This window comes from Trachinotus anak, unplaced genomic scaffold (assembly GCF_046630095.1).
Source record: "Trachinotus anak isolate AG129_WGS33_773 ecotype Australia unplaced genomic scaffold, CSIRO_AGI_Tana_v1 ptg000012l, whole genome shotgun sequence".
NCBI classification, from domain to species: Eukaryota; Metazoa; Chordata; class Actinopteri; order Carangiformes; family Carangidae; genus Trachinotus; species Trachinotus anak.
In genome coordinates, this window is record NW_027273863.1 from 6,644,631 (window position 1) to 6,670,020 (window position 25,390).

A 25,390-nucleotide genomic window follows, 5' to 3' on the forward strand; every position below is an offset into this window, starting at 1 on the left:
ACACAGTGGCAATAAAACACCACTGCCAACTTGTATGAGAGAGTGATAAACATTAATGATGTCAGATGTTTGCAATAATAACACCTGTCACAGCAGAGGTGCTATCAATCTTGTACATAGCTAACAAATGAACTCATTCTGAAATATTATGTGATACACTATTACAGACTATGTTAAATAAAACTTTTTATCAGACTGACAAAAACTCTGCACACAGATCAGAAACCTTTAAAAACACTGTCGTAAAAAAGCTGGAAATGTGTTAATGGATGAGCTCGAGAAACTCAGAACGTAAAAGAAGCTTTCTGTCACTCCTGTGATTCCATGAGATTTATTCAGCAGAACTAAAAAGCCCAAACATTTGACTTTCATCCCAGAGGAAGGTTGTTCTGACATCCATTAAAGCTTTCATAAGCCTCGGTGAGTCACCCACTGACAGCGAAACCAGGCTGGTAAAGCGTGAAAGAGAACACGGTTCCACCGGAGGAGGCACTGCAAGGAAAACAAAAGCTGATTCTGTGTATTGTTATCAAGTTAGAAGCAAGTGACATAATCCTCATGTTTTAGTGCGTGATGACAGAGCAGCCATCTGACCAGAGACACACACACACACATGCTGCATGTTTTCCACTCGCATTGACAGAGACTCTACAGAGAGCAGAAACATTTTTCAGACTTCCCACATTTTTTTTTTTTTTTTGTTGAATTACTTTTACATCTCTCTGTTCTCCACAGCTCGCTCCAGCCACTTCATGTACATTTGTGCACTATGCAACACTCTCAGAGTATATACAGAAGCATTATCTTATCTGCAGTGTGTCAGCCGTGACCAGCTCGATATCTGGGAACCAAATTGAGAGCCAGATTTTTATTGCATGTAACAGTTCATCCCAATGTCTATATGGCTTGCTATATGATCTGAGCCCATAAATTAAAAAAATGTCCTTGTGTGTAGTTTGTTGGACTGAGATTGTGAATTAAAACTGATGACCTAAGATACAGTGTTTTATGTTGAGACAGAGAGACGTTAATTCATCTTAATTATAATATTCAGATTTGGTTTGTTGTAATGTTCCATAGGATTATATTATAATGTGAGATGTATCCAATTTATTATCTGTTAGGCCTGATTTACAACCATATGTAGGCTACTATACAGATCACTGACAAATGATTGTTAATATGGAGGCATCTGATTCCTTATGTCCTTCCACGCATTTATTCAGGTTCATTTCATTAAGCATTCATACTGCTGTGGTGCTCAGTAATATAGCAACGATAGAAAAGGTACTCAGATCCTCAAACGTAAAATGTAAATGTCAAAACATTCAATTACATGTGAAAATCCTGCATTAAAAATCATATTTGAGTAAAAGTACGACAGCATTATAAGGGATATATGATTTTAAATTGGCTCCATTATTAGATTGCTGGTGCATCAGTGTGTCAGCAGTGTTTTAATACTGTAGCTGGTCAAGGTGAGTTAGTTTGTACTACTTTATACACAGTTTGGTAGTTTAGCTCAGTGGTTTCTAACCTATGAGCCAAGATCCCTGCAAACACACACAAGATAAATCTGATGGATCCTGAGATGATTAATTAGGTAGAAATAAAACTTTGGTACTCATCTGTATTTATTTTTAGATTTAAGTCTTTGATTTTTATGAAATATTGTATAATTTGACCTGTTCAGACCTTAACCAGCTGATAAAACCACCTGAGAAGTGGAACAGGTCACAACTCATAGAAGCCCGGTTTAATATTTAACAGTGCATTGTATTAACGTGCTTATCTTATTTTTTATGCATAGTCTGATTCCATAAAGTCACTCTGGATTTCTGTGCCATAATAGTTACATGATTTAAAAAATAATCTTATGATTAATACTAAGCTATACAAAATGAAACAAAGGGCCAGCCATGGTTTTATGCAGTAGTTCTCTCCTTTCTCTGTAGTTACGTGTTTACGCCCTCAACCACTGACGTCCACAGATGATGTTTCATTGGTTACTTGCTAGTTGTTCAAGGTAAAGCCCGAGTGGGAGGAGGGGGGGAGGGGGAGGCTTTCAGGAGCGGAGCAATTCACTTCACTCAGCGCGCAAGAACGCACGGAGTCAGTGGAGGGACCACAGAACCCCAGATTCTCACCTCTTTTACTTCATATTGTTGTAGCTGCTGTCGCTTACCTTTTTTAAAAAAAAAAAAAAAAAAAACAACAACAACAAACAAATCAACTACTTGACCGGATATGTTGGTAGAAGTTTCAAAGGGAATTCTCCTCCTTCTCTCCTGCATGTTGCTGCAACCCGTGAGTATATTTCTCATGACTTCAGCTTGGGCTCGTTTTCAAGCATGCGACAGTTGCTCGCCATGTACGGTTAATCATTGTTGTGTTGAGTTTGTCTGCACGGTGATGCGCACACCGGTGCTCCCCAAACCCAGGGTTGGAGGCAGAGCGCACCAGTGTGGCCCAGCGCGGAGCTCAGCCGCTGGTCAACATGTGGATGAGCAGGGAGGCTGTGGAGAGAAGGGTTTCATTAGTAACGGTGAGGGATGTACCAGGAAAAGATAAAGTTCAGTTTCATAAGTCTTTGGTCAATAAATGTTTTGTTATTGAAGAAATTTCAAAACAAATAGCGTTTCAACATCAACTTTCTGCCCCCCCCCCCGCACCCGCACCCGCTCCACCCTTAAAAACAACTCTTTTAAAGTCAAGAACACCCATGACCTCCTCCAACATCATCACAACATGTGCAGCCTCCTGTCTCCAGGTTCAGCATCTGCTTTGTGTGTCAGTCTCCTCGGCTCCTCAGGCAAATCCAGCAGCTTTGAAATCACATTTGGCACCAAACGAAAACAGTGGGGCCAGACTCTGATTGTTTTTCAGTGACAGTCATGTGTTTTATGTCCTTGCTGATCTCTTTTCATGACTGACATTAAGGTGAATTGCCAGGCTGAAGCCGTGAGGGGCTCGCTGGTCTACCATCAGGACACCATGGCAACGGAATCCTTTGTCTGTCTCTGTACTCTCAGGTCTCCAGCGTCTTTATCCACAACTGTCTCTTCTTGACAAGCACGTATGATTCATACTGGAATTTCAATTGGAGGTCAAATCCCTCAGAAAAGCATGCTGGCTTTTACATCTGCATGTGTCCTCATTCACAGACGGTTTCAGTGCCTCAGTGATAAAAAATCAAGTAGCCTAAGTGAAAAGAGGAGAAGCGTTGTGCTGGTTGGGAGGGTAAAGGGATGATGATGATGCTCATGATGATGATGGACTGCAGGAAGTTTTCTCTCAATACTCCGACTTGCACTGCTGAAGGCAGCACTGATCCATCACTGACAACATATGCTCCTATCACAGTCCAGCGGTGCACTGTAGGTGAATAACACAGGACGTGCTGGGTAGCCCGAGGAGTGAGATAAATCATTACCTAAATGGGGAAGTCACCTTGTATGGGGGAGAGAGGCTGGAGTCATACGGGCTCATTTTGTGGCTAACAATAGCCACGTACTACCAGTCTGATTAATGCCCACAGAGAGGAGACTCATCCACCTGAGTAACAGCAATAAATCTTCTGGTCTGTACGTTCTCTGGTGGTAAACCCTCATGGAGTCAGCTTCATGTTCAACCAATCCAGTGCCTGCAGTTTCAAAACATGCAAATCTAAGGGATATGACGGTTGAATCACCAACGAAAGATTGATTCAGTCTCCGCCATGCGTGTTGGGTGGAGAGATTAATGGCAGCCCAAGTCAGCTCATCTCAGGATGACTCCAGAGGAGACGATAGATGTGTTTACCCCGACATGTGAAACACAGTTGAAAGAGCTCAGGCAGTACAACTCTTGTACGTGGGACTAACAGTCAAACTGACGGACACTGTTTGAAAGGTCACCGTGACCTGAGAGACATGTAGAAAACCTGTGTATTCTCTTCACAGGTGTTTTCAGCGCAGAATCAGATGTGCGACATGATCAGGGAAATAGAGAAGGAGAGAGGCATATGTGAAGCTCAGAGTGAGAACAGAACAACAGGTATGTCTTTTTCTTAAGTTTTAATTATCTTGGCTGCACATTCTGTCTCTTCTTACTGTAATTTGCTCACTTCAGAAGTGACACAACGAGCTCTAAAAACAACAAAAGCTGCTCAAACCTCTCCTCCTCTGGCTTTACATTACACCTTGCATGGTTAAACAGTTTACCTCCTGCAGCCAGCCCCTTGTCACATGTGCTCAGGTTCACTTCCAAAGTAAACTTTCAAATTGATCACATTTTATCCTTTATTTACATTAGGAAGGAGAAAAGAAAACAGCAGTGAGTGTCTGTAATAATGAACCTCAGGTAGCTGATTTGTTGTTTTAATTTATTGTTGATGAGACTTAAATTACATGTTGCAGGCAGCACATAATTACACTGTACAGAGAGATAATTATGCTTCATTTAGCCTCTACTACCTATGTGCGTGTAACTGAAACCTCCTTGATCCTAACTGCAGGTACCATGAGACTGTGTTTACTTTCACACATTGTAAAAGTCATTAAACAATCATTATCTTTTTAATTCATGCATCACTTTGCTTGCTACAGATTCCATCAAATGTAAATGATGTTATATCCTCAGGGTGATGCCGCAAATATCACTTGGCAAACTGATTTTTCAAATGGCGGCCAAATGGCGAGCAGGTGTGGATTTAAAAGAGCTGTGACCTGATTCTGTGTCCTGAGACCAAAACACACTGTGGAAAGTCACAGTGATCTGTTGAATTCAAATAACAGAGTGTAGCGAAGTTCAGGGAGCTGTTTTATTAGTCATGCTGGCAGCGTGTTCAGGGCTTTAACAACAGCTGACCTGAGCTCACATGTTTTGGCTGCCATGGGAACTTCAGTGCACCTTAATCAGGGTCCTGTTTGCCACTGGAATCAATTGTTGTTACAACACCTTCTGTTCAAAAGTTTGCGTTTCATGCTTATTTTCTTTGATTTTATGGCATTTGTTTGTTTGATGAACAGAAATAAATCTCTCCATCAGGTTGCAGTGGGACGTGGGACAAGATCACCTGCTGGCCCAGTGCTGACATCGGAGAGGTGGTTACCATCCCTTGTCCCAAATTTCTCTTCTACTATTCCAGTGATGTCCTTACACGTAAGAATCAAGCTTACAAAGTAGGTTGTGTGTGGGCCCATACACAAATGTAATATATGTAGCTAGATATGTTGAACTTTTGTATATGACATATATGTACATAGAAACAAAAGCACATGTGCAAAAATTATATATAAGAACCTTTTAGAAATGGGAACGATTTGAGATATTGACATATATGTCTAGCCCATAAAATTATGTTTATTCATTTATGCTTATATTGATATATATACATTCCAAAGCCTACCAGCATATGTTTATAATATATACAGTAAGGTCCAAAAGTCTGACAAGACTTTGCCAGAATGGGAAGATAGACATGTTTAAAAAGAATGAGAAATTAATAAGAAAAACATATATAAGCAAATAGAATTTTTATGCAGATGTTGTTTTAATAAAGATGCTTAGATAAATTAAATATATTGTTATTGTTAACATATATGCGTGTAACAAATTTTACTATGGGTATTTTATATATGTCATAAACTCATATCTTGATGTGATAATACTATGAATAAAACATAGATAATATTTAATTCCTCTTGATATAGGAACATATACTGTTTGTCATGTATTACATTTCTGTATGGGTGTGTGTATGTAAAAGAAAGGGAGGCGAAGGCAAGCCACCACTGTGTTTGTGTCAGTAATCTCATAATTTTTGTGGGACCTTTTGGCAGAAACGTTAATTCAATTCAATTCAATTCAATTCAATTCAATTTTATTTGTATAGCGCCAAATCATAATATACATTATCTCAAGGCACTTTACAGGGTAAGGTCAAGACCTTACTTTGTTACAGAGAAAAACCCAACAGTTCCCACAAAGAGCAAGCGCTTGGCGACAGGGGGGAGGAAAAACTCCCTTTTAACAGGAAGAAACCTCCAACAGAACCGGGCTCAGGGTGGGCGGCCGTCTGCCTCGACCGGTTAACCAGTCATGTAACAGTCAGGGGTTGCTGGCATGGAGTCTTTAGTTCACATTAACCCGTTAATGATCCATCCATCCATTTCCTATACCTCTTATCCAAACCAGGTCGCATGGGCCCCAGGCCCGGGGATTGAACCCAGAACCTTCTTGCACTAGCGCTAGCGCTAGCGCGATGTATATTGAAATAGCGAAACCTATGCAAGAAAGAAAATCAGTAAAATAATAGTCAGTGTCACCTTTGTAGCTGAGAAGAAAATGCAAAAAATGAAAGATAAATGGGTTCATAAGACACATCTATGTTCTCTGTTGAGACCAAAAACAGGAATTATGAAGTACACTGAGCATCCTATCAGCTAGTCCTCATTATGTAATTCTCACCCATGATCACCTGTTGTTTCTATCCATCCTGACACCCCATCTCAAAGGATATATCACAAAGGATATAGTAAAACTGAAAGCACATGGTACATCTGAGTCACAAAAGATAAACAACTTCCCATCAAGGACACATTCTGTTTAGGTGTTCTTGTTTTAATCTATGAGAAGCCTCACAGGGAAGTAGTACTAATTATGAATAAGGAAAACACTCTTGAGAATTTACTGGCTCAACTGCTGTGTGTTTGTACAGTATTTCCTGTGATTATTCCCCTCTGACTTTCCCGTATATCTTTGTTTGTCATTAATTACCACACTGTGTCTCCTCAGTGTAATTATACCGGAAGACCTGGAGTTTTTTATTTGTATTCAGCTGGCAGAGAGCTCTCAATATCAGCTTGGAGCCTTGAGAAATATCTAGAGAAACAACTTGAGAAACAGTTCCCCTGATCTTCTTTTACAGGAGATGAAGCAGATTGAAATTAGTTTATAAAACCACGGGTTTGGTTCTTTAAAGCAGCACTAATCCAGACCTGCCAACCATTAAGAAAGTCGGCCAGCTGGCAGGTCTGCCGATCAATTTTTTCTGAAATATTAAATAACTACTGTATGAGGACTATGCATCGGCCATTTGGATGAATTCACTGAAAATTATATCAACTTTACAATTCCCCAATTCTCTTCCTGCTTTAGCATCTTTCAGCTCATTGTTTTGTTTTTTCCGACCTGCATCTTTACTGTTTCGGTTCACTTTCACTGCTCTCATAGCATGTTTTTGCTCTAAACATGTGACTGTATGCAACATGGCCAGCTCCAAATGGCACCACACAATAACTAGTTTGGGAAAATAGCTAATAGCATTTAGCAGCTAAAAAGCTACACTGTAAAAAATTTTAAAAATCTGTGTAATTGACAGTAAAAACCTGGCAGCTGTAGTTGCAAGACCTTCACCGTAAAAAAAATGGTGACAATGCATAAGACATTACAGTATATGTTTCTGGAAACCACAAATTTCTGTAGTTTGTAGTTTGTTTACTGTGAACAGATATACTGTAAACCTAATTACAGTCTATCTCAGTGATGAACACATTTAAAACTGTTTGATATTTTATGGTATTTTTTTGCAAACTCCAACTTAACAGGAAATGATTGGCAGCTGTGTTTCTCAGAATTTCATGGCAAAAAATACATTACAACACATTACACTACAGGCATTAGGCCGGGAACGTAATGGCTGTGTGGTGTGTGTGCATGGCGTCCGCAGAACGTCTTGGTTTTCATTTTGGTGCCCATGGGTGGACCCATGTGTGACGCATGTGAGACGCACATCTCATCCCTCATGGCTGCGCCTATTTTTAATGCATGACGGATGTGGTTCCAGCAAAACTAGACAAGGAAAAGACCTGATGATGTCATATTAACATCATACCAGCAACATTACATAAAATTGATTGATTTCTAGGCTTGATATGACATAGACAGGAAAAAATATAGATATTACATTTTTTGACCATTGTAGCAGCTGCATGTGGAGACAGTGGCACTGGAGAGAAGAAGGGGACCATATCCTTGACATCTTCTGAGCAGCCTCTCAATTGTTCTCTCTGAATTTTCAGCCTTGTGACAGCCTGCAAAACTCATTTGCTCTTGTCTGCACAAACGGTTCTCATGAAGCCCAGAAGCTGTTTACCTTTTTTTCACTACTCTCTTGGAGTGATACCCCAGTGAGCTCTTGGAAGTGGACTGTCATGCCAATCTCCTGGAACAAAAAATGCAATTCCTTCACGAGGGATTGAAGATCCATTCCCTCGTTTATTTCTTTACGTTGGGTGCATTTCATTTCAGAGTTTCACTTTTACCTGGTCTGGGCTGAGGTCAGTCTGTTCACAGAGCACCTCCATCTTACCGTTCTTCTGTTGTTGGCTTTCTGGTGTCTCACTCACTGGCATGAATTTCATGTCCCACTTTATGCAGCCGCGTGTGCCATACCTGCCCTTTGGTCGCCTGGGATTTCCTCTGTGTCAAACTCATCCGAGCCTCGTTTGCGCTTCATTTTAAATTTGGGCTTGTAACTGCTTGACTTGGCTGATCTTGCAGTGACTGGGGATACATGCCCATTTTTTGCCAACATTTGTGAAGGCTTGTTTACTGGGAGAAGCACAGACATTCATCATCTTGGGAATAAAAATCCGGATCATTTTTCTCTGTAACTGGGGGCTTGGCTTTTCTACCCCCTCTCCAAACACTGCATCAAGGCTTGGGGAAACTTCTCCCATTGAATCTGAAAGCTGTCAGCCGAATCTGTAGCAGTAATCGGGCGGCTGGGCAAGGAGGGGGGAGAGAGTGAGAGAAGCTGGAGAGGTTAGTGCTGACTAGCCGTGGACTTCAGTGCTCTGTGTTGTAAAACAAAAATAATGAAATGAACAGTGCATTGCTTGATATTTTATCCTTGGTTATACTTAAAGATACATTTTTCGAAATGTATTTACCATTTACCAATTTGTTTCCAGGCAGTCACCAATTATCTTGCTTGAATTCATCTCAGCACTGAAAGCAGATCAGCTTCTTGGATGAAGTGAAAATCCTCAGTGGTCTCCACCCTCAGTGATTGAAGTGTCTCCTCTACAATATTTACAATTGAGTCTGGGAAGTCTGGCAAACCTTAGTGGCACTGCTTATGTTTCTTTGCTCTGCATCACCCATTTTTGAGTATGAAAGAGCAGATAAAATTCAATTAACACAAACATAACAGCCCAGGACATTTATTAGTGTGACAACACCATGTGGAACTATTTTGTTCATTTAAATCCTTAATGTAATATGGTGATCAGTCAAGTCACTGATGTTCAGGCACTGCATATTTTCACTGAGTTTCCTCACTGAGTGCAGAATGTACCGAGGAATTAATTCCTTTTTGTTGGTCTCAGTGAAGCCTGATTGTCTGACTGCACCTTGAACGGCTCTACTGTTTAGTACTGAGTAAACTGGAGAACCACCTTTAACTGGCAAGACAGCTTGACCTGTTGATCCTGCTGAAAGAAAAGCCTACAATATCTGATGTCTTTCATGGAGGGTAAGACAGAGATTTTTGAAATAATTCAATGTTCCTGCACATCTCTTGAATTAACTTTGCTTTTAAGTCCATAGTCTGATGAAGGGGTGTTGTGTAATGACATAAATAATAATGCTTTGGTTTTATGTGACTTTCTAGGAGATTTTCCCAACTCTTGAGTAAGAATATAAAGATATTTAACCTTTTGGGATTTTTGAGCACATATCATTGTCACATATGACTTCAACTTAACATCCTTCCACATCTGGTGTATCTTGAATCTGGAGATTATCAACAGAATTGTAGCTCTCAATGGTGCGCTCTGGTTCACACAGCTTTAGATCATCACCCTGAAATTCAGACAGGGTTATTAGGCAGCATGTTCAGAAATGCTGTGAGTGACTAAAATTTTCAGAGAAGCCACCAAAGGAATGCAAGCCCAAATTATCCTTTGAATACTGTTTCCTCTGATATTACAATATCACCGTTTTCCTCCAATTCCTTTGTGTCTGTATTAAAACAAAATGCAAATTGTCTTATTGCAATGTCCCCTAGAGGTCAAAGGACACGAGAGTTCTTGAGCAACCTCCTGATGGGGTCCTTAGTCCATATATGGAGTTAAGTTTTTATACATAAAAGTGTTGCTGAGATATGACCTTACTTCCATTTTCAACTGGAAGTAACAGCACTTAAGAAAAAAAAAATGTTGTAACTGTTGTGAGGAATGGGCTGAAGAATACCTGTGCCAATTTTTGTAAAGACTGGACAAAGTTTGTCCTTGGAGTGGTGAAAAAACAACTTAACATAAAATCCATTATGGTGGAAAATTCAATTTGGCGGAATTGTGTTTAACTCGGCTTGATCCAATCAATCCAGTGGTACCACATTTTCAGAAGTGACATGGGTGAACACACCTCCAGCTTTGTTGGTTGCACCAAAGTGCTTGGGCCACTGACGGATTAGTCACTACAGGAGTGTCCCCTGTCAGTGTGCCAAATTTCAAAACTTTTTACGATATGGTACCATAGACTGCCATAGGAGAAAAGAAGATAAGAAACTACATTTTCAAACAATGTGTGCCTACATAACTTTGTTGCCCCTACAAATACACAAATTGACATTGCCTACCAGCTCTACTGAGCTTTTTAATATTGTTTTGAGTTCACTGCTCACAAACTTTAATCACTTTTGTGAGCCTTGTTTCAGGATGCAGCCGGCAGCTGTTTTCAGGAAAAAAAACATGATAATCTGAGAGTATCTACCTAACCAGCACTAGTGGCAGACAGACAAGGTTAGTGACTAGCTACTGTAGTATTGTAGGATTAAGCACAATGTAGCATTGTGGCTAAAGGGACAAAGAGTTTCTGTCAGTGGTTGTTGGAGACCCAAGGACAGTGAATATTGGACTTAGTTTAGGCTACATGTTTCTTTGTGTGAATGTTTTCACTGCATAGCAACAATTTCACAAGCTCAACCTATAGGTCTCCCACCACATTTGCTGTACTTTGAACAAGTGTAAAGTTACAGATTTCACCTGTAAGTGGTTACAGTGCCATTACATTCAACCTGTGGGCCTCTGTAGACGTGTTGGAGGGGTTTCTGCCCTTGTAATCTAACCAGGGTTTTCCCCATCATATTCAGGACACGAGAGGAACTCAAACCAATGATTTATCATCAGTATGTGAAGGCTCCATGTGGAGTAAAGGGTTTTCCTGGAAGCTGTGATGTGACCCAGATGGGAGATAGTGTGACCTGAGAGAGGAGAGAGCTCTCCTGGGAAAAAAACGAGAGACAGATGAAGAATCATCAGATTTGTAGAACTGAAGGCAGAAGATGTATATTTCACTGACATGTCAAAGGTTCACGGGATCACAGACCCCATGTGTTCAGGGACCAGCTTAAAGCGAAGAAGCATTAAAAGAAAGAGGGGGGATCATAAGTGATCTGCTGCACTGATGTGCATGATATCAATTATGCATTAAATCAGCAAATCAGTGCAGGTCTCTGCTGGTTAATCCTGCTCTGCTCTCAGGTCATGCAAGGAGGCCTTAATTAAGGGATGATAAACGGTCTGGGATTCTGTGCATTGTAAATTACTGTTGTAGACATGTAAGAACCTCTCTCCCTCTCTCCCAGTGTGAGCAGAACAACTGAGAAAAACAACCATCTTTGTGCACTAGCTCGACTGCTTGGCTTTTTTCAGTTCATTCATTTTATTTAGGATTCATGACTTGGAGAAATATGATATATACTTTTCAAGAAGTTACCCTTTTGTGAGATTTTGGTGTCAAAAATTCAACTCAGTTCAGCTTCTTTTCAAATGTCTTCACTGTCAGTAACCGTTGTGAAAGACCCAAGTTATTGACACATCTTGAGCCATTCATTTTATAAGCTTCACACACAAAAAAACAAGCATTACGAAACATGGCGCCACAGAGATTCAGGGCCAAGTCATAAATTAAGTTGAGATAGAGTTTGCCATTCTCATGAACTCTTTACCTAGTAGGTCTAACACAAACACACAGTCATTCATCTCTTTTAATAACACAGGCGACTCGCCCTCTCTGCAGGCTCAGAGTGACAGAGTGCCTGCATGTGAATGGTTTCACCTACATGCCGTAATATTCAGTTGAGCCGAAGCTATTCAATGCATGCTAATATGAATCTTCCTCCGAGATATAATTAGGAAGGATAAAGCATTTGACTGTACAAGACTGACAGAAAAGCCAAGTTAAAAAAAGCCTGGAAATCAAAACGATGATGGGGTGATTAACTCGTTTGAGCTCTCCTCGTTGTCGTGCATGACACTGAAAATCCTTGCAGTCATGTTTTGGGGGATGATGAAAGCATTCTTCTGGCAATCCCTCAAACAAGCCAAATCCAGTGGTGGCATGGGCTGAAACAGCAGTGGCTTATCGTCGCCTTTGTGTCTTGTCATGTTGTTTGAGGAGACTAAGCCTCCGTCTTCTCTGCAATACGCCACTCAGGTATTTGTGAGCTGACCATATTTTAATGCCAAACACATTCTAAGACTTTGGATTGTTGGTCATTTCCCAACACAGTGTTGATTTGATAGCGCTGCGGAGCGATATGGTTGGGAAATGTGAGGAATGTCCTACATTTAGATTTCTACAGCAGGATTCAGCACACGGATTAATTTGTCGCCAACACACGCAGCGTCCTTTCTTATATTTACAGAAAAGGAGATGAGGAAATGCTACAAATAAATATTACACAATAAGACAATGAACAAAATAACAGAAATATCACTCTGTGCTTCTATTGCTGGTTACAGGATTAGATACGCTTCATGAACGTTGTGAGAAGGAGTTTCAGTCTAATTAATGATTAGTGCCTCTTCTGAATGGTGATGCATTCATTTGTCGTTTAGGAAACATTTTACCATAGTATAAAAGTCTCACTTCTCACTCTCAATTTTGCAGAGCATCTGCGAATGCAACACTTCTGAAGTAAATAAGAGCTAAACATTAAATGTATTTTCAAAGGATTTGATTTAGATAAAGGAAGTAGTCAATTTCCCACCTGAATCCCTCATTGTGTTTGGATATTTTTGTATTTACTGACAGGTATTAGACACAGAAAAGAAACATGAGGGGTATGACATCAACTAAAGCCTCAGACAGACTCAGACCAGGGATGTTTAATTGTATGCATCTTAACTACTAGGCTACCAGGAAGTCCCAAGGGTTGTTCATCTGATATATATTTACTGAAATAGCTTTTAAAGCACAGTGCAATTTACTCTGCTCTATTTCTTAGAAAGCATGGGACAGAGTACAAAAAAAAAACATTAATCCAATTTTGATGTTCTTAAATGACACAAACATTAAATAATCTGAATAATAATCATTTTCCCTTTTTCTAACGTTCTTATTGTGCAGCTGTCGTTTACTGAGATGAGCTATATATAATATAATTCAAAATACAAATCTATTCACTGATTTATTCTCTTCTCTTAGTTTATTCATTTAATCTGTGCTTTTGGTTCTTCTCTACTCAAGTGAGCACAAGTCTGCTGTACTCTGCAGAACCTTAGCCTCAGACTCTCATCTACTCTCCTCTGCTCTCTTTTACTGTCCTCTGCTCTCCTCTGCTCTCCTCTACTCTCCTCTACTCTCCTCTGCTCTCTTTTACTGTCCTCTACTCTCCTGTACTCTCCTCTGCTAAATGTGACTCTCCTGAGCTCGAGCTTGTTGAACTCTCTCTCTACAGCACTCTATTCTACTGAGCTGAGCCTAAAATCTTCACTCCACTCTACTCTACTCTACTGTACTCCACAGAGCTCAGCTGTAAAATGCTAAACTCTGCTCTACTGTACAGAGCTAAGATCTACTGACCTCTAGAAAGCTTAACTCTACTCTATGTCGGTCTATTCTACTCTAGTCTACTGGGTGCTACCTTGCTGTACCCTACAGAGCTATACTGTGTATGTGCTATACTCTACTGAGCTCTAACCTCTGGGCTCTAAACTTTATTATACTGAGCGCTTGTCTACTGTGTAGAGTAGCTCTTCTCTTCTGAGCTCTATAATCTACTGTACTCTACTGATCTCTACTCTTCTCTACTGAGCTCAAGTCTACTGAACTGTACTCTAGAGAGCTCTAGTCTGCTGTACTTTACAGAGCTCTACCCTGCTCCTTTAATGTCCTCTCAGATGGTCAGTCTAATGCACTTGGACCTTTCACTTCTGCCCCCATGGGCAGGCCAGAGTAAAAATATCTCTCAGCTCAACTGTTGCCCTCCTGGTGTGTGTGTGCAGCCTGACAGCAATTAAGAAACAGATGGAGGCAAATACACATGGGAACGTCCCGGCTTTTCTGAGCCGGTGGGACGACTGATCCCCTTCAGTCATTCCTTCCATTTCCTTTTAGTATTTGGGAGTACTCCAGTGAGACACATTCGTCTCAGTGTGACATAATTAAGTGTGAGCAAATGAAGAGGAAGTTTTGCCTTGCAGTTCATGCAGCTTCCCTCTCAACACACATATACACAATATTGTAATGCATTATTCTTAATTAAAACACATTAAAGCTGCCACAGTAATGAATTGTATTCTTGTGAGAGTGATGTTGATTATTTCCTCTGCCCCTCTGCTCATTAGGTAACCTGTCAAAGACCTGCACTGAGGATGGCTGGACTGCAATCAGCATCGACTCCTACATAATGGACTGTGGATACAATCCCAACAACACCATGGATGATAACACGGTCAGTGCGTTAACCACTTTGAAATCCCTTCAGCTTCATGTTAAATGTCAAACTCTGTCCAGATGAACTGTTTTCTGTTAGTGTAACTGAATGTCTTTTTGCAGGGAGTATTCTTCATCACTATCAAAGTGGGTTACACCATTGGTCACAGCGTGTCGCTCGTTTCTCTGACGATTGCCATCATCATATTGTGTCTCTTTCGGTAAGGAGATCCATCAAAATACCACTTAATGTCCCTGTGTAAAGACAATTAAACACCTTTTCCCATCATTTAGAATGATAAAACCCTGCTGGTCTCTCATTTCACACCATACTTCCTGCATTTTATAGAGATTTTACAGTGTTTTTCATACAGACCCTGCCAGATTTTGTGGGACATCAAAATTTTACATCATCTGCTACTGCAGCATTTCTGAAACAAAGCTGTCAATTACAATAAAGTCAAACCACTTAAGACAGGCTGCTGTTGTTCACAGCATGTTCCCTTTTGACCTTCAGTCCTGAGGTTGCAGAGAGAAAGCGTGTGTGTGTGTGTGTGTGTGTGTGTTTGTGTGTGCATGTTGGTATGACACAGCATTGCTCATTAGTGTATAAGTATAAGTGGCTGGTGTGTACGGCCTCTAATGAAAAACCCATTCTGTTATGTGGGGTGTGTTTGCATTTGGACTGTTTGTGTGTTACGAGCTAAACAACAAGGGATGTGTTTACTCCTCGGGCTTATGAAATGCCAACGGTTTGGACTCTGCAGCAGAGACACAGGATGTGAACAGCATTTGCTGTTTATGTTCAGCTGTAGAGATGGTGTTCAGGCAGCTGGTTGATGTTGTGTGTCATTGCACCCGTCCTTCTGGGATGACTCGCCTGATGGGTTTACACAATTCACCCCCAATCATAACCTCACCGGGAAGGCATTTGTTTGAAAACACCCAGAAGAGAAAATTTACATTAGTGACATTTTCTCTGTGAATCCCTCTGATTTGTTCTTGTTTACGTCTGTGCTGAATATCAAGTCAGAGCTTTTTTACATTTGTGTCTGCCTGATGAATATATGTTTCACTGAAAGATCACAACCATATAAAGTATGAAACAGATACAGACAGCTTGACATTTAGATAACGGCATAGTACAGTACAGTAGGAGCAGGTTACAACGCAATAGACATGTGCAGTAAGTGCTTATGATGGCTACTCTCCTCAGCTAAAATACACATTCTTCCTGTGACTGTTTGCTCCCCTAAATTAAGCCACTGAAGTTTGTGGTGAATGTTTTCTGATATTTATTCCAATTCCATGCTTTGGTGCCATAAACACACACTTTATCAGATGATTTTCAGGATAGGTCACATAAACAGGACATTCAAGGTCTTTAATCAGAAGGATTTCATAAAGAGAATTATGCGTGTTGCGTTTCCTTTGTGATTTAAATCATCTTCATTTCTCTGTTTTTACAGGAAGCTGCACTGCACGAGAAACTACATCCACATGCATCTCTTTGTGTCTTTCATACTGAAAGCTGTGGCTGTTTTCATCAAGGACGTCGTTCTGTATGATGTTGGGGAGACAGAAAATTGCCAGTCCTCTGTGAGTGCGCCGCAGCCTACACTCTCCTCTCTCTGTGCTGCTGCTGCTTCACTCGCCAACATGCCCATTGTATTGGCAAAGCCATAGAGTTTATTGATTTTCTTCTTCTGCATAATCAAAAGTCCTGCATCGTAGATCAAGTTAACTTGTCCGTCGATGTACGAGCAGTAGTTGGCTGCAAGTTTCTGTCCTTAGCTGAAACAAACTGCATCTGTTTAATTACTCACACTGTCTTTACTGACTTTAAAGCTTTGTCTCAGAGTTTACTCTACGTGCACACACTCAAGTGCCTCTGGGTGTGGTGGTGTTTGCCAGGTCCCTTCCACTCCTAAGACGACGTTTCCCCATTCGCCTGTCCAGCAGGATGTTGTGAGAGATCCTGTTTGCTGAACGTTAAGCTGAACTACAGACAGCTTTGTCAATAAATCACATTCAGAGATTCGATAACTAGTTTTAATCTCTCTCTTCGACAACATGATAGTAGTGACAACATCCTAAGTGCTAATGGAAGATAATGAGTTAGATAAACTTCTCGATTTAGTGCAGTTTCATATAACGAGGCTATTTTGTTTTTATGATGATTGATTGATCAAGACTGTGGTGTTTTATCAGATTTTGCTCGAGGCTGAATTCACAGCTTCATTACCAGTGAGGATTAGATCGGCAGACTGTAAATCACCTTTACTATCTCTAAGTGCTGATGGGTAATGGTTTCACTTAAATGTCTCCTCTTCAGGGTACAGAGATTGTCCTGGTCCAAACACAGCTGCTAACTCTCTCAACCATTTATAAACTCAATTTAGAAGGAAAAAAAAACTTTTGTAGAGAGCAACATATTACAGGGGAACAGTTTTAGGGTGAAACTTGAAAAAGCTCATTGTAAGAATGCAAATTCCTAAAACTCCAGCATGGAGCAAAACCTTAAAAACCTCCCTGTCTGCATTTTGTTTAGACATGGATGTTTTTGTTTTTTTTAAAATGATAGAATATTGTTTATCCCACAGTTTTTAGCAGCCTTTATCAAAAACCATTTCCCATAAGCCCCAGACCGTCTGAAGAATATCCACAGCTCAACAGGCAGGGGACCACACAATGTAGACGTGTTTCGATTGCAGAGACTACAACTAAAATTACATGAGAGGACGGTGTCGGCTGATATGGAAGAAATCGAGTGAATTAGGTATCATGTCCTTCCATGCTGGTAAAATTATTTACACACACATTTATATCACAAAGGTTTCAGGGGCTAATAGAAAATGCTGTAGAACAGTGGTTCCCTGTTTTTCAAGTCATGGCTCACCCGAAAACCTCATAAATGTCAGCGGCCCACATTCAAACCAATAGCAACACAGAGGCCAAATAATACATTCTCAAAACACTTTTTATTTTAATGATAACAATCGAACATTAGTATTAAACTGAAAGCAGAGGAAGCTCAATTTTTATTTTTTGTTTGACGGGGGAGGCATCACTTGTCAATTCATCTGTCTCTTGACTGGCTTTCCTTTGAACTCTTCCTGTTGTTAAACAGCTATCCATTTTGATACTGCAGTTTTTGCCATGGATGTAGTAGTAGTAAAGTTCCTATAACTGGCTTATTACAGTGATAGGCCTTAAAACATGACAAAAAAAAAAAAGAAAACTATGAAAAGAGTTTTTGAACATTTGTAATGTTTTTAAAATAGAATTTTATATAAAAATATTTCAAAACATATTTATGTTTTTGTATTTTTTAAAAATTACATCTTTTAGCAAAATAGTCGCCTACAATTGTAGGCGACTATTTTGACTATTTTGCTAATGATTTGTCGGGCCACTTCCTATATGTTCACAGCCCTCCAGTGAGCCCTGGCCCACAGGTTGGAAACCACTGCTCTAAAAGATACTTAACGTATTTATCGTAGAATATGAAATGTAAATTTGAAGAAGACGTTTAACCTTTATTCAGGAAGAAAAACAAAAGACACCCCCAGTGAGACATTACATTGAGTGACACAAGCTAGTGGACTAGAGGGTGACACTGAAGATTTGTCAGGACCTCTGGTTCTCCATAAGAGTGAGAGTAGAAGATTGATACCACTTTCATACCTGTCTGTTAAATATGAAGCTATAGTCAGGAGGTGGTCAGCTTAGCTTAGAGTTACTTGTGGCAAGAAAGCAAATAAGTGTATTCCTAAAATGTCAAACCATATCCAGTGTTTAAAGAAATATGCTTTTGAGTCACATTAGGGAAAGTGTTTTCTGAACTTAATAGGGACTTTAAGTAAATATCTAGGCCCGCTGCTTCAATTATACCCTTTCTTTTACAACCTGTCTTTTGTAAGTCCCTCATCTTTATGAAAGTGCAATACTAATTCAGACAATCTAACTTTTGAAAGAAGAAACAACACAGTTCTCCTCATACAAATGTAAAGTTGAATTCATAGGCAGTAAAAGATAAGCCTTTGCTGTGGCTGTCAAAGGTTTATATAGTGTCAAATAGTGTAAACTTCGACCTATTCAGTAATATTTGCAGAGCAGACAATGTGATAGATCAGTTTGTGACACACCATTTGTCTGTGATGTTACGGGGTCTCCAGTGACAGTGTCTGCTCATGGTACTGGTACTGTGGGGAGCTTGAATCTCAAATACACTTTGGTTGTAGATTTAATTAGTATAGGAGCCCATTAGTGTAATCAGCAAGATAATAACCCAGGTAGAGTTTTCTCTAATTATATTATGCTCATATTAATTGTGCTAATGACTGTCTCCTCACTGCTGCTTTTGATGAGTGACTTGCCAAGTCTGACAGAATTGTCTTCTTATAAGTCATCAATACTAATTATGGAGTAATTTACTAAAAACATTCTCTGTGTAGCCTCGTCCACTGGTAACAACATTCATCTTCATCATTTGACTTGTAATGGAATTGCATTTATCTACATTCTCTGGCAATGCCACTAACATTGTGGTTGTTTTGTAGATGGGCTGCAAGGCAGTGGTGGTCTTCTTCCAGTATGGGATCATGGCGAGTTACTTCTGGCTGCTGGTGGAGGGCCTCTATCTCCACGCTCTGTTAGCCGTCTCCTTCTTCTCTGAGAGGAAGTACTTCTGGTGGTACATCCTGATTGGTTGGGGTACGTGCTGGCTACTGTGCCATATGTTGATGAATACAGATATCTCACACAATCTCATTTTCAAGGACATTTGATCTGTCCATTTGTCTCAAGTGGCAGCCAGAAATCATCAAATGCAATCATCAAGTTCCCTGAATGTCTGTTTTGTCTTTACTACAACAGCCACAACATACATGATCATATGTTAATGAATTTATAAGTGAGATTTTATACGTGCAGTAGCTATGGGAAAATGCTGTGCCTTTCCATCTGCATATGAATGAGAGTCCCGCTGCCAGGTTTAGATTAGCAGCAGCAGGCAGCTGCCACTCTGCCCTTGTTGTTATAATTCAGCCTCAGAGTCCCACCATGCTGTTGGTGCTTTTGAAAGGAAAAAAGCTTGTTTAACAAATTCCTTCATCTATGGCAGACGTAATATGTGAATAAAATGAATCAGATAATGCAGACTTGAACTATAAAGATTTTTCTAATAAATAGATACTTTCCATTTGGCAGCAAGGATGTTCTTTTGAGCTTTCATTGCTCCTTGACTGGTGGTACTCGTTTCTCCACCACTCTATAAACCTCATTACTGCTGGCTTTCAATTTGTAAAGGTTCCCACAGTAAAAACTCTTGCATGCACGTATTCATACAGAAGAATTTGCTGAGCCCTTTTGTGCATTCATCTTAACACTATTTTGTACCCAACACTTTTCATTGTTTGAATACTTCTTTTGACCCTTTTGGTCCTAAAGTTCAGCAGATGTCTTTCCCCAAATGTATGATGTTCTTTTTTCCATCACACCAATAAAGTAACTCTATAAATAGGCCTGAAATGTTGTGTCTGCCAGCAAAAAAACTGAAACAAGCGTGTGACTTTCCTGCAGATACCCGGGATGAGCCAATATTGGTACAGAGCAAATATATCAGTGAGTCCTGTTAAAAATGATAAGCATAGCCAAAATGCAATATTACTTTAGCCATAAAATCATCCAAAAGATTAACAGTGTACACAGGCTCACCGTCACATTTGGTTGTGTTTGTTTGAACACAGTGGACAACATTGACACGTTTCTCTCTGTGACCTCAAGATTATTTTAATGTTGAAATAACTTACAAATTCTGTTTGTGTGTTATTTGTAGGGGCTCCAACCATCTTTATCTCGGCATGGGTGATTACAAAGGTTTATTTAAATGATCCTGGGTGAGTTAATAATTCGTCTTTGCTTTAATCTTGTTGTGAAGTAAAGATTTACCATCTTTAATTTAGATTAGAATAGGTCAATTTCTGGGCTTTCCCCTTGCAGGAAGACATATGACTGCAAATGCACATTTACTCAAAGGAATAATATCTTGGTTAGTGTTAATAGCTGGTCTCAGTGGAGGTCTGTGGTGAACTATTAATCAGCAAAGAAATGACCTCAGACAAGAGCTCAGTGTTTCATAACTACATTACCCTACAAAGCCATATTTGTTTAAAATGAGTTAAATCACTATGTAGAAATTATTACAAATATACATTAGTAATGTGAAGGGAAAAAAAGAGAAAAGTTTGAGCTAGCTAGTGGGGTAGCCACAGCTAGGCTTAGCGAAATAGACACTTTTTCCCACTTTTTTCAACTTTTTTTCCCCTGTGATTTATATTTGTAATTCAGTATGGCATCCCAGATAATTAAGTCCAACTAGTCCAACCAAAACATAACCTACCTAACGTTAGCTTAGCAGATTAGCACCTCAGCTTCTGACTCTAGAAGAATTCATATAATTTAATGAGGTTAAGCTATTTTAAAATCACAAACTATAAAGTGTGTGTTTTACTTGTCATCATCACAGCATGTGTTAGTAATGTGTTATTTCTTTATGTGTTATTTAACACTGGCTTGAAAGTCTGAGCTCTACACCCTAGCAGCCAGCTAAAGCAAGAGAGCTACGTTAGTTTGAGCTACCTAGCGAGTAATTTACATACTTTCTCCTACTTTTTTTCTGTGATTGATGTTTGTAATTCAGTATGGTATCCCACCATAAATGAAGCAGTAACCCTCATTATGGAGTAAAAAAAAAAAACACCAGGGACACAAGTCCCACTGAAACATAACTAGCCTAATGCTAGTAAAGCAGATTATCACCTCTAGGCCAGAGGTTTTTTTGTTTTTGAGACACCTCTACTGGAGGTGGAACAGAGTACAAGAAAGTTTTTCATATTCTCTAGGGTCTTGCACATATCAAATGGATTCTTGTATAAAAATATTTTACTGCAAATGTGGTTAAATTGACAGATATTTTGGCACTCACCATAAACAAAGGAAGTGCAAAATAAAGCCAGGGGGAATGGGTGGTATGGTGCATCTGAACTCCTGTAATTCTGTAATGGAAGCTCTGATTCATCAATTGTGTGTGGCCGTGGGCAGAGGCTTCCTGTGCAAGCCTGAAAAAACAGAATGTGAATATGTTGATGCACTGAGGAACTACAGTCCTACAAACACAGAGGTACAATAAGCGGAAATATCAAATATGAGGGTCTATGATGACTGTGTTCATTTACCTTAAGGCACTTTGGCTGGGATGGTCCTTGACACACTGGCCAGGGTTTTCTGGAAACGTATGACTGTGCTGAATCCACCAATATGTGATATGTAACTACATTAAGAAATGTATCACATGTACGAAGCAAAATGAAATGGATGTAAAAGGGCCGATAAAGGGTTATACTTAATTTATACATTAGTTGAGTAAAATATAAATGCTATATGTTACTCTGCTTTTAATGTAAATGAACACAATCATCATAGACCCTCATATTTGATATTTCCGCCAACATATTCGCATTCTGTTTTTTCAGGCATGCATAGGAAGCCTCTGCCCACTACCACACACAATTTGGGATGAATCAGAGCATCCATTACAGAATTACAGGGGTTCAGATGCACCCTATTACCCATTCAGCCTGGCTTTATTTTGCGCTTCCTTTGTTTATGGTGAGGGCGAAAATATCTGTCAGTTTACCCACATTAGCAGTAAAATATTTTCATACAAAAATCCATTTCATATGTGTGAGACCTTAGACAACATGAAACACATTGTTGTGCTTTGTTCTGCCTCCAGTAGAGGTATCTCAATGTTTTGGCCTTCCTACAAGCCTGCTCAGCAGAATTATTTTAACATGTTTAAGCTTTAAAGTCATGTATTTAAATATATCACATTATAAATTTATTTTTTTGCACTAGTTCAGTAGTTCAAATGTATGAGAGAGCTGAATGAACCCATTTTGTCTGTTAGATGCTGTTTACCATAAAACATTTAGATGGCCCAAAGGTATAGTGCCTTATTTATTTGTGTATGTATGTATGTATTTATGTATTAATTAATTAATTAATCTATTTATTTATTCTCTTAAGAAAGCTCTGTAAGGATTAATGTTTCTTCAAGGCATTACATTAAGGTATTAAAACTTATTTGCTAAATAGCCTCAAAACTTTCAAATCTCAAACTTTCTCCACCTCTTTCTCGCTCATTTCTGTAGTTACTGCACTCCGCCTTTGTAGTGCAGTTCAGCTCCATTCAACTGTACTCTGCCTTTTATTTTATACTTTCTTTATTTGTATTTTTTACTTTCCTATCTCTTCCGACAGATGCTGGGAGACAATCGATGACCATCCATGGTGGATCATCAAAACACCTATTTTAGTCACCATACTTGTGAGTCACAGGGCCTCCTCATGAGTACCCTTCCAACAGCTCTATGCAATCCAATCACATTAACCAGTCTGTTGCTCTTTCGGCAGGTGAACTTCTTCCTTTTCATTTGTATAATCCGGATTTTGCGACAGAAGATGAATTGCCCCGACATCGGAAGGAAGGAATCCAATCAATACTCGTAGGTTTTTGCTGCAAAATGTCAACATCTCTATCTTAGCAAGGGTTACAGACATTTCATATCAGGTGATAGATAATAAATTATTTTTCTGCCATTATGTTGTTGGCGATGAGCAGTAATGGCTTTTTCATTGTGGCTCTAGCTTTGGGGGTTTTTAAGTAGTGTGAACACAAGCCTTTTGTACACTTACTCATGTTTCTACTTTTCCAGGAGACTGGCTAAATCCACACTGTTGTTGATACCTCTCTTTGGGATCAACTACATCATATTTGCCTTTATTCCTGACCACATCCACCCACAAGTCAGGATGGTGTTCGATCTTATTCTGGGGTCATTTCAGGTAACACTGCATGACAACATACAAAGTGTGAGGCAGCCTGTCAACACTGTCTAAATGTCAGACAGGAGCTTTACTACTTTCTGATGAACTATGGGATTTGATGTACCAAATCCTTATTTTGACTTCTACAGGATTGACATCTCGTGTCTTAGGCAAAACTGGTGACACAAGTATGACAGCAAAAAGACAGCAAAAGTGAAAGTGCTTTGATTCAGTAAAGTTACATAAAAACAGCTTGGTAGCATGAAATCAGGTTTTCTGATTAAGCAAATGAATGGCCTGTGTAGCTAAGATGTTTAATTTTGCATGGCTGAATAATGAGGTCGCTGACATACTGAGTATTAAAGTGAATGTAAAAGTTGAGAGCCAAGTGAAATTATGGAAACCTTGCAGTGGAAAGTATTCTTAATTTATAGCCGCTGTAGCTCAGAACGATATCTCCTGGGAAAATTTCCCAGAGATTTAAATGATGAACCTCCCTGTCTGAGCCTGAAGTTGGTCATAATCTCACCATCATTATTCATACACAAACATTTGGAGTGTTTCCCCAGCTGTACTATCACACTGGTATTTCTTTTAAAGAGCTCTTATTGGACGGTACATTTTATCTGCTTCTCTCTTCAACAGGGTTTTGTCGTTGCAGTTTTGTACTGCTTTTTGAATGGAGAGGTAAGTAAAAATCAAACAAAAAAAAAAAAGTTCTTTAAGATGTTTACTGTCCTTGTTATGTCACTGAATCTCAATTTACATCCCCCGGTGGTGTGTCACGCCCTCTTAAATCCCCCTCCTCATCCTGTTTGTCTACCTCCTCGTCTCTCCTACAGGTGCAGTCGGAGATTAAGCGTAAGTGGCGCAGATGGATGCTGCAGAGGTTCCTGGGAGCTGACACTAAGTACCAGCAGCCCTCCATAGGCAGCAACGGCAACAACTTCAGCACCCAGATCACCATGTTGACCAAGTGCAGCCCTACTACACGCCGAGCATCTGCGTGTCAGGAGCACCTCTCGGCCATCTGAAAACCCAAGTTACCTTTCCTCTCTGTTTTTATCATTATGTACTGAATCTGTGGCTCACATGCACTGTTGCAATGCAGACGATTTTAGTTCCTGAAGGTTAATATGACATTTTAGCACTGATGCTGATATTTGATCATTGTAATGTTAACCATTACCTTTGCATGAAGAATTAATAGCCAAAAAAAAAAAAAAAAAAGTATCACAGACAGTTTTGACTTTTTTCATGGAGGTACTTCTATTGTACTGGTTGACTGACTCACTGGCAGATAATCTGATATCTACACACTGACGTACTACAGTGTAATGCTTTGGTGAGGCCACATGAGGAGTCAACCTGAACTGAATATTTACAAGTTCTTAAAAATCAATCATCATAAGTCTCTGAATACAGCAGGGAAAAAGATCTTCATGATCACAATGTGAGTTAAAAGGAAATGGGACTCCTGGTCAGCATTTCCCATCTGATGTTAAGCAATAGATGCACAGAGCCAGAGATGAGCTGCGTCCTATAGGATGATGTTTATGAAAAGGGTATGTTACACAAGAGGACCACAAGCACTTAAACTAATGGCCATGTTGCTAAAGGGACCAGTTGTAACAACATTAATGAGAGTGTCAGGCTGTCATGAACAGCAATCACAGAGGAGGAATCTGTGGCATAACCAACGTCCCGGACGTTCCTGTCCTGTGTATGACAGTTTTACACAGGACACACACTCTGCTGAATTACTGCCGGATAACATTCCAGAGGAGAG

At 39.7% G+C, this 25,390-nt stretch overlaps 1 protein-coding gene across 1 annotated transcript; it reads left to right on the top strand.

The window, feature by feature from the left end:
• The first annotated feature begins 2,076 nt into the window (after positions 1-2,076).
• On the top strand, positions 2,077-24,831 carry LOC139629198 (vasoactive intestinal polypeptide receptor-like). The gene is made up of 13 exons (XM_071491682.1): positions 2,077-2,307; positions 3,942-4,035; positions 5,029-5,142; positions 14,622-14,728; positions 14,833-14,930; positions 16,179-16,308; positions 19,272-19,425; positions 20,549-20,609; positions 23,035-23,101; positions 23,188-23,279; positions 23,490-23,619; positions 24,247-24,288; positions 24,444-24,831. Exons 1-13 carry the CDS (start codon positions 2,248-2,250, stop codon positions 24,633-24,635), a joined length of 1,341 nt encoding a protein of 446 aa, XP_071347783.1. The 5' UTR covers positions 2,077-2,247; the 3' UTR covers positions 24,636-24,831.
• Positions 24,832-25,390: the final 559 nt, after the last annotated feature.

Excerpts from the sequence above, each read along its gene's own strand:
- LOC139629198 (XM_071491682.1), top strand. The coding sequence starts at position 2,248 with ATGTTGGTAGAAGTTTCAAAGGGAATTCTCCTCCTTCTCTCCTGCATG. Across the intron at positions 4,036-5,028 it reads GAGTGAGAACAGAACAACAG|GTTGCAGTGGGACGTGGGAC; the intron begins GTATGTCTTTTT and ends TCTCTCCATCAG. Across the intron at positions 23,620-24,246 it reads TTATTCTGGGGTCATTTCAG|GGTTTTGTCGTTGCAGTTTT; the intron begins GTAACACTGCAT and ends TCTCTTCAACAG.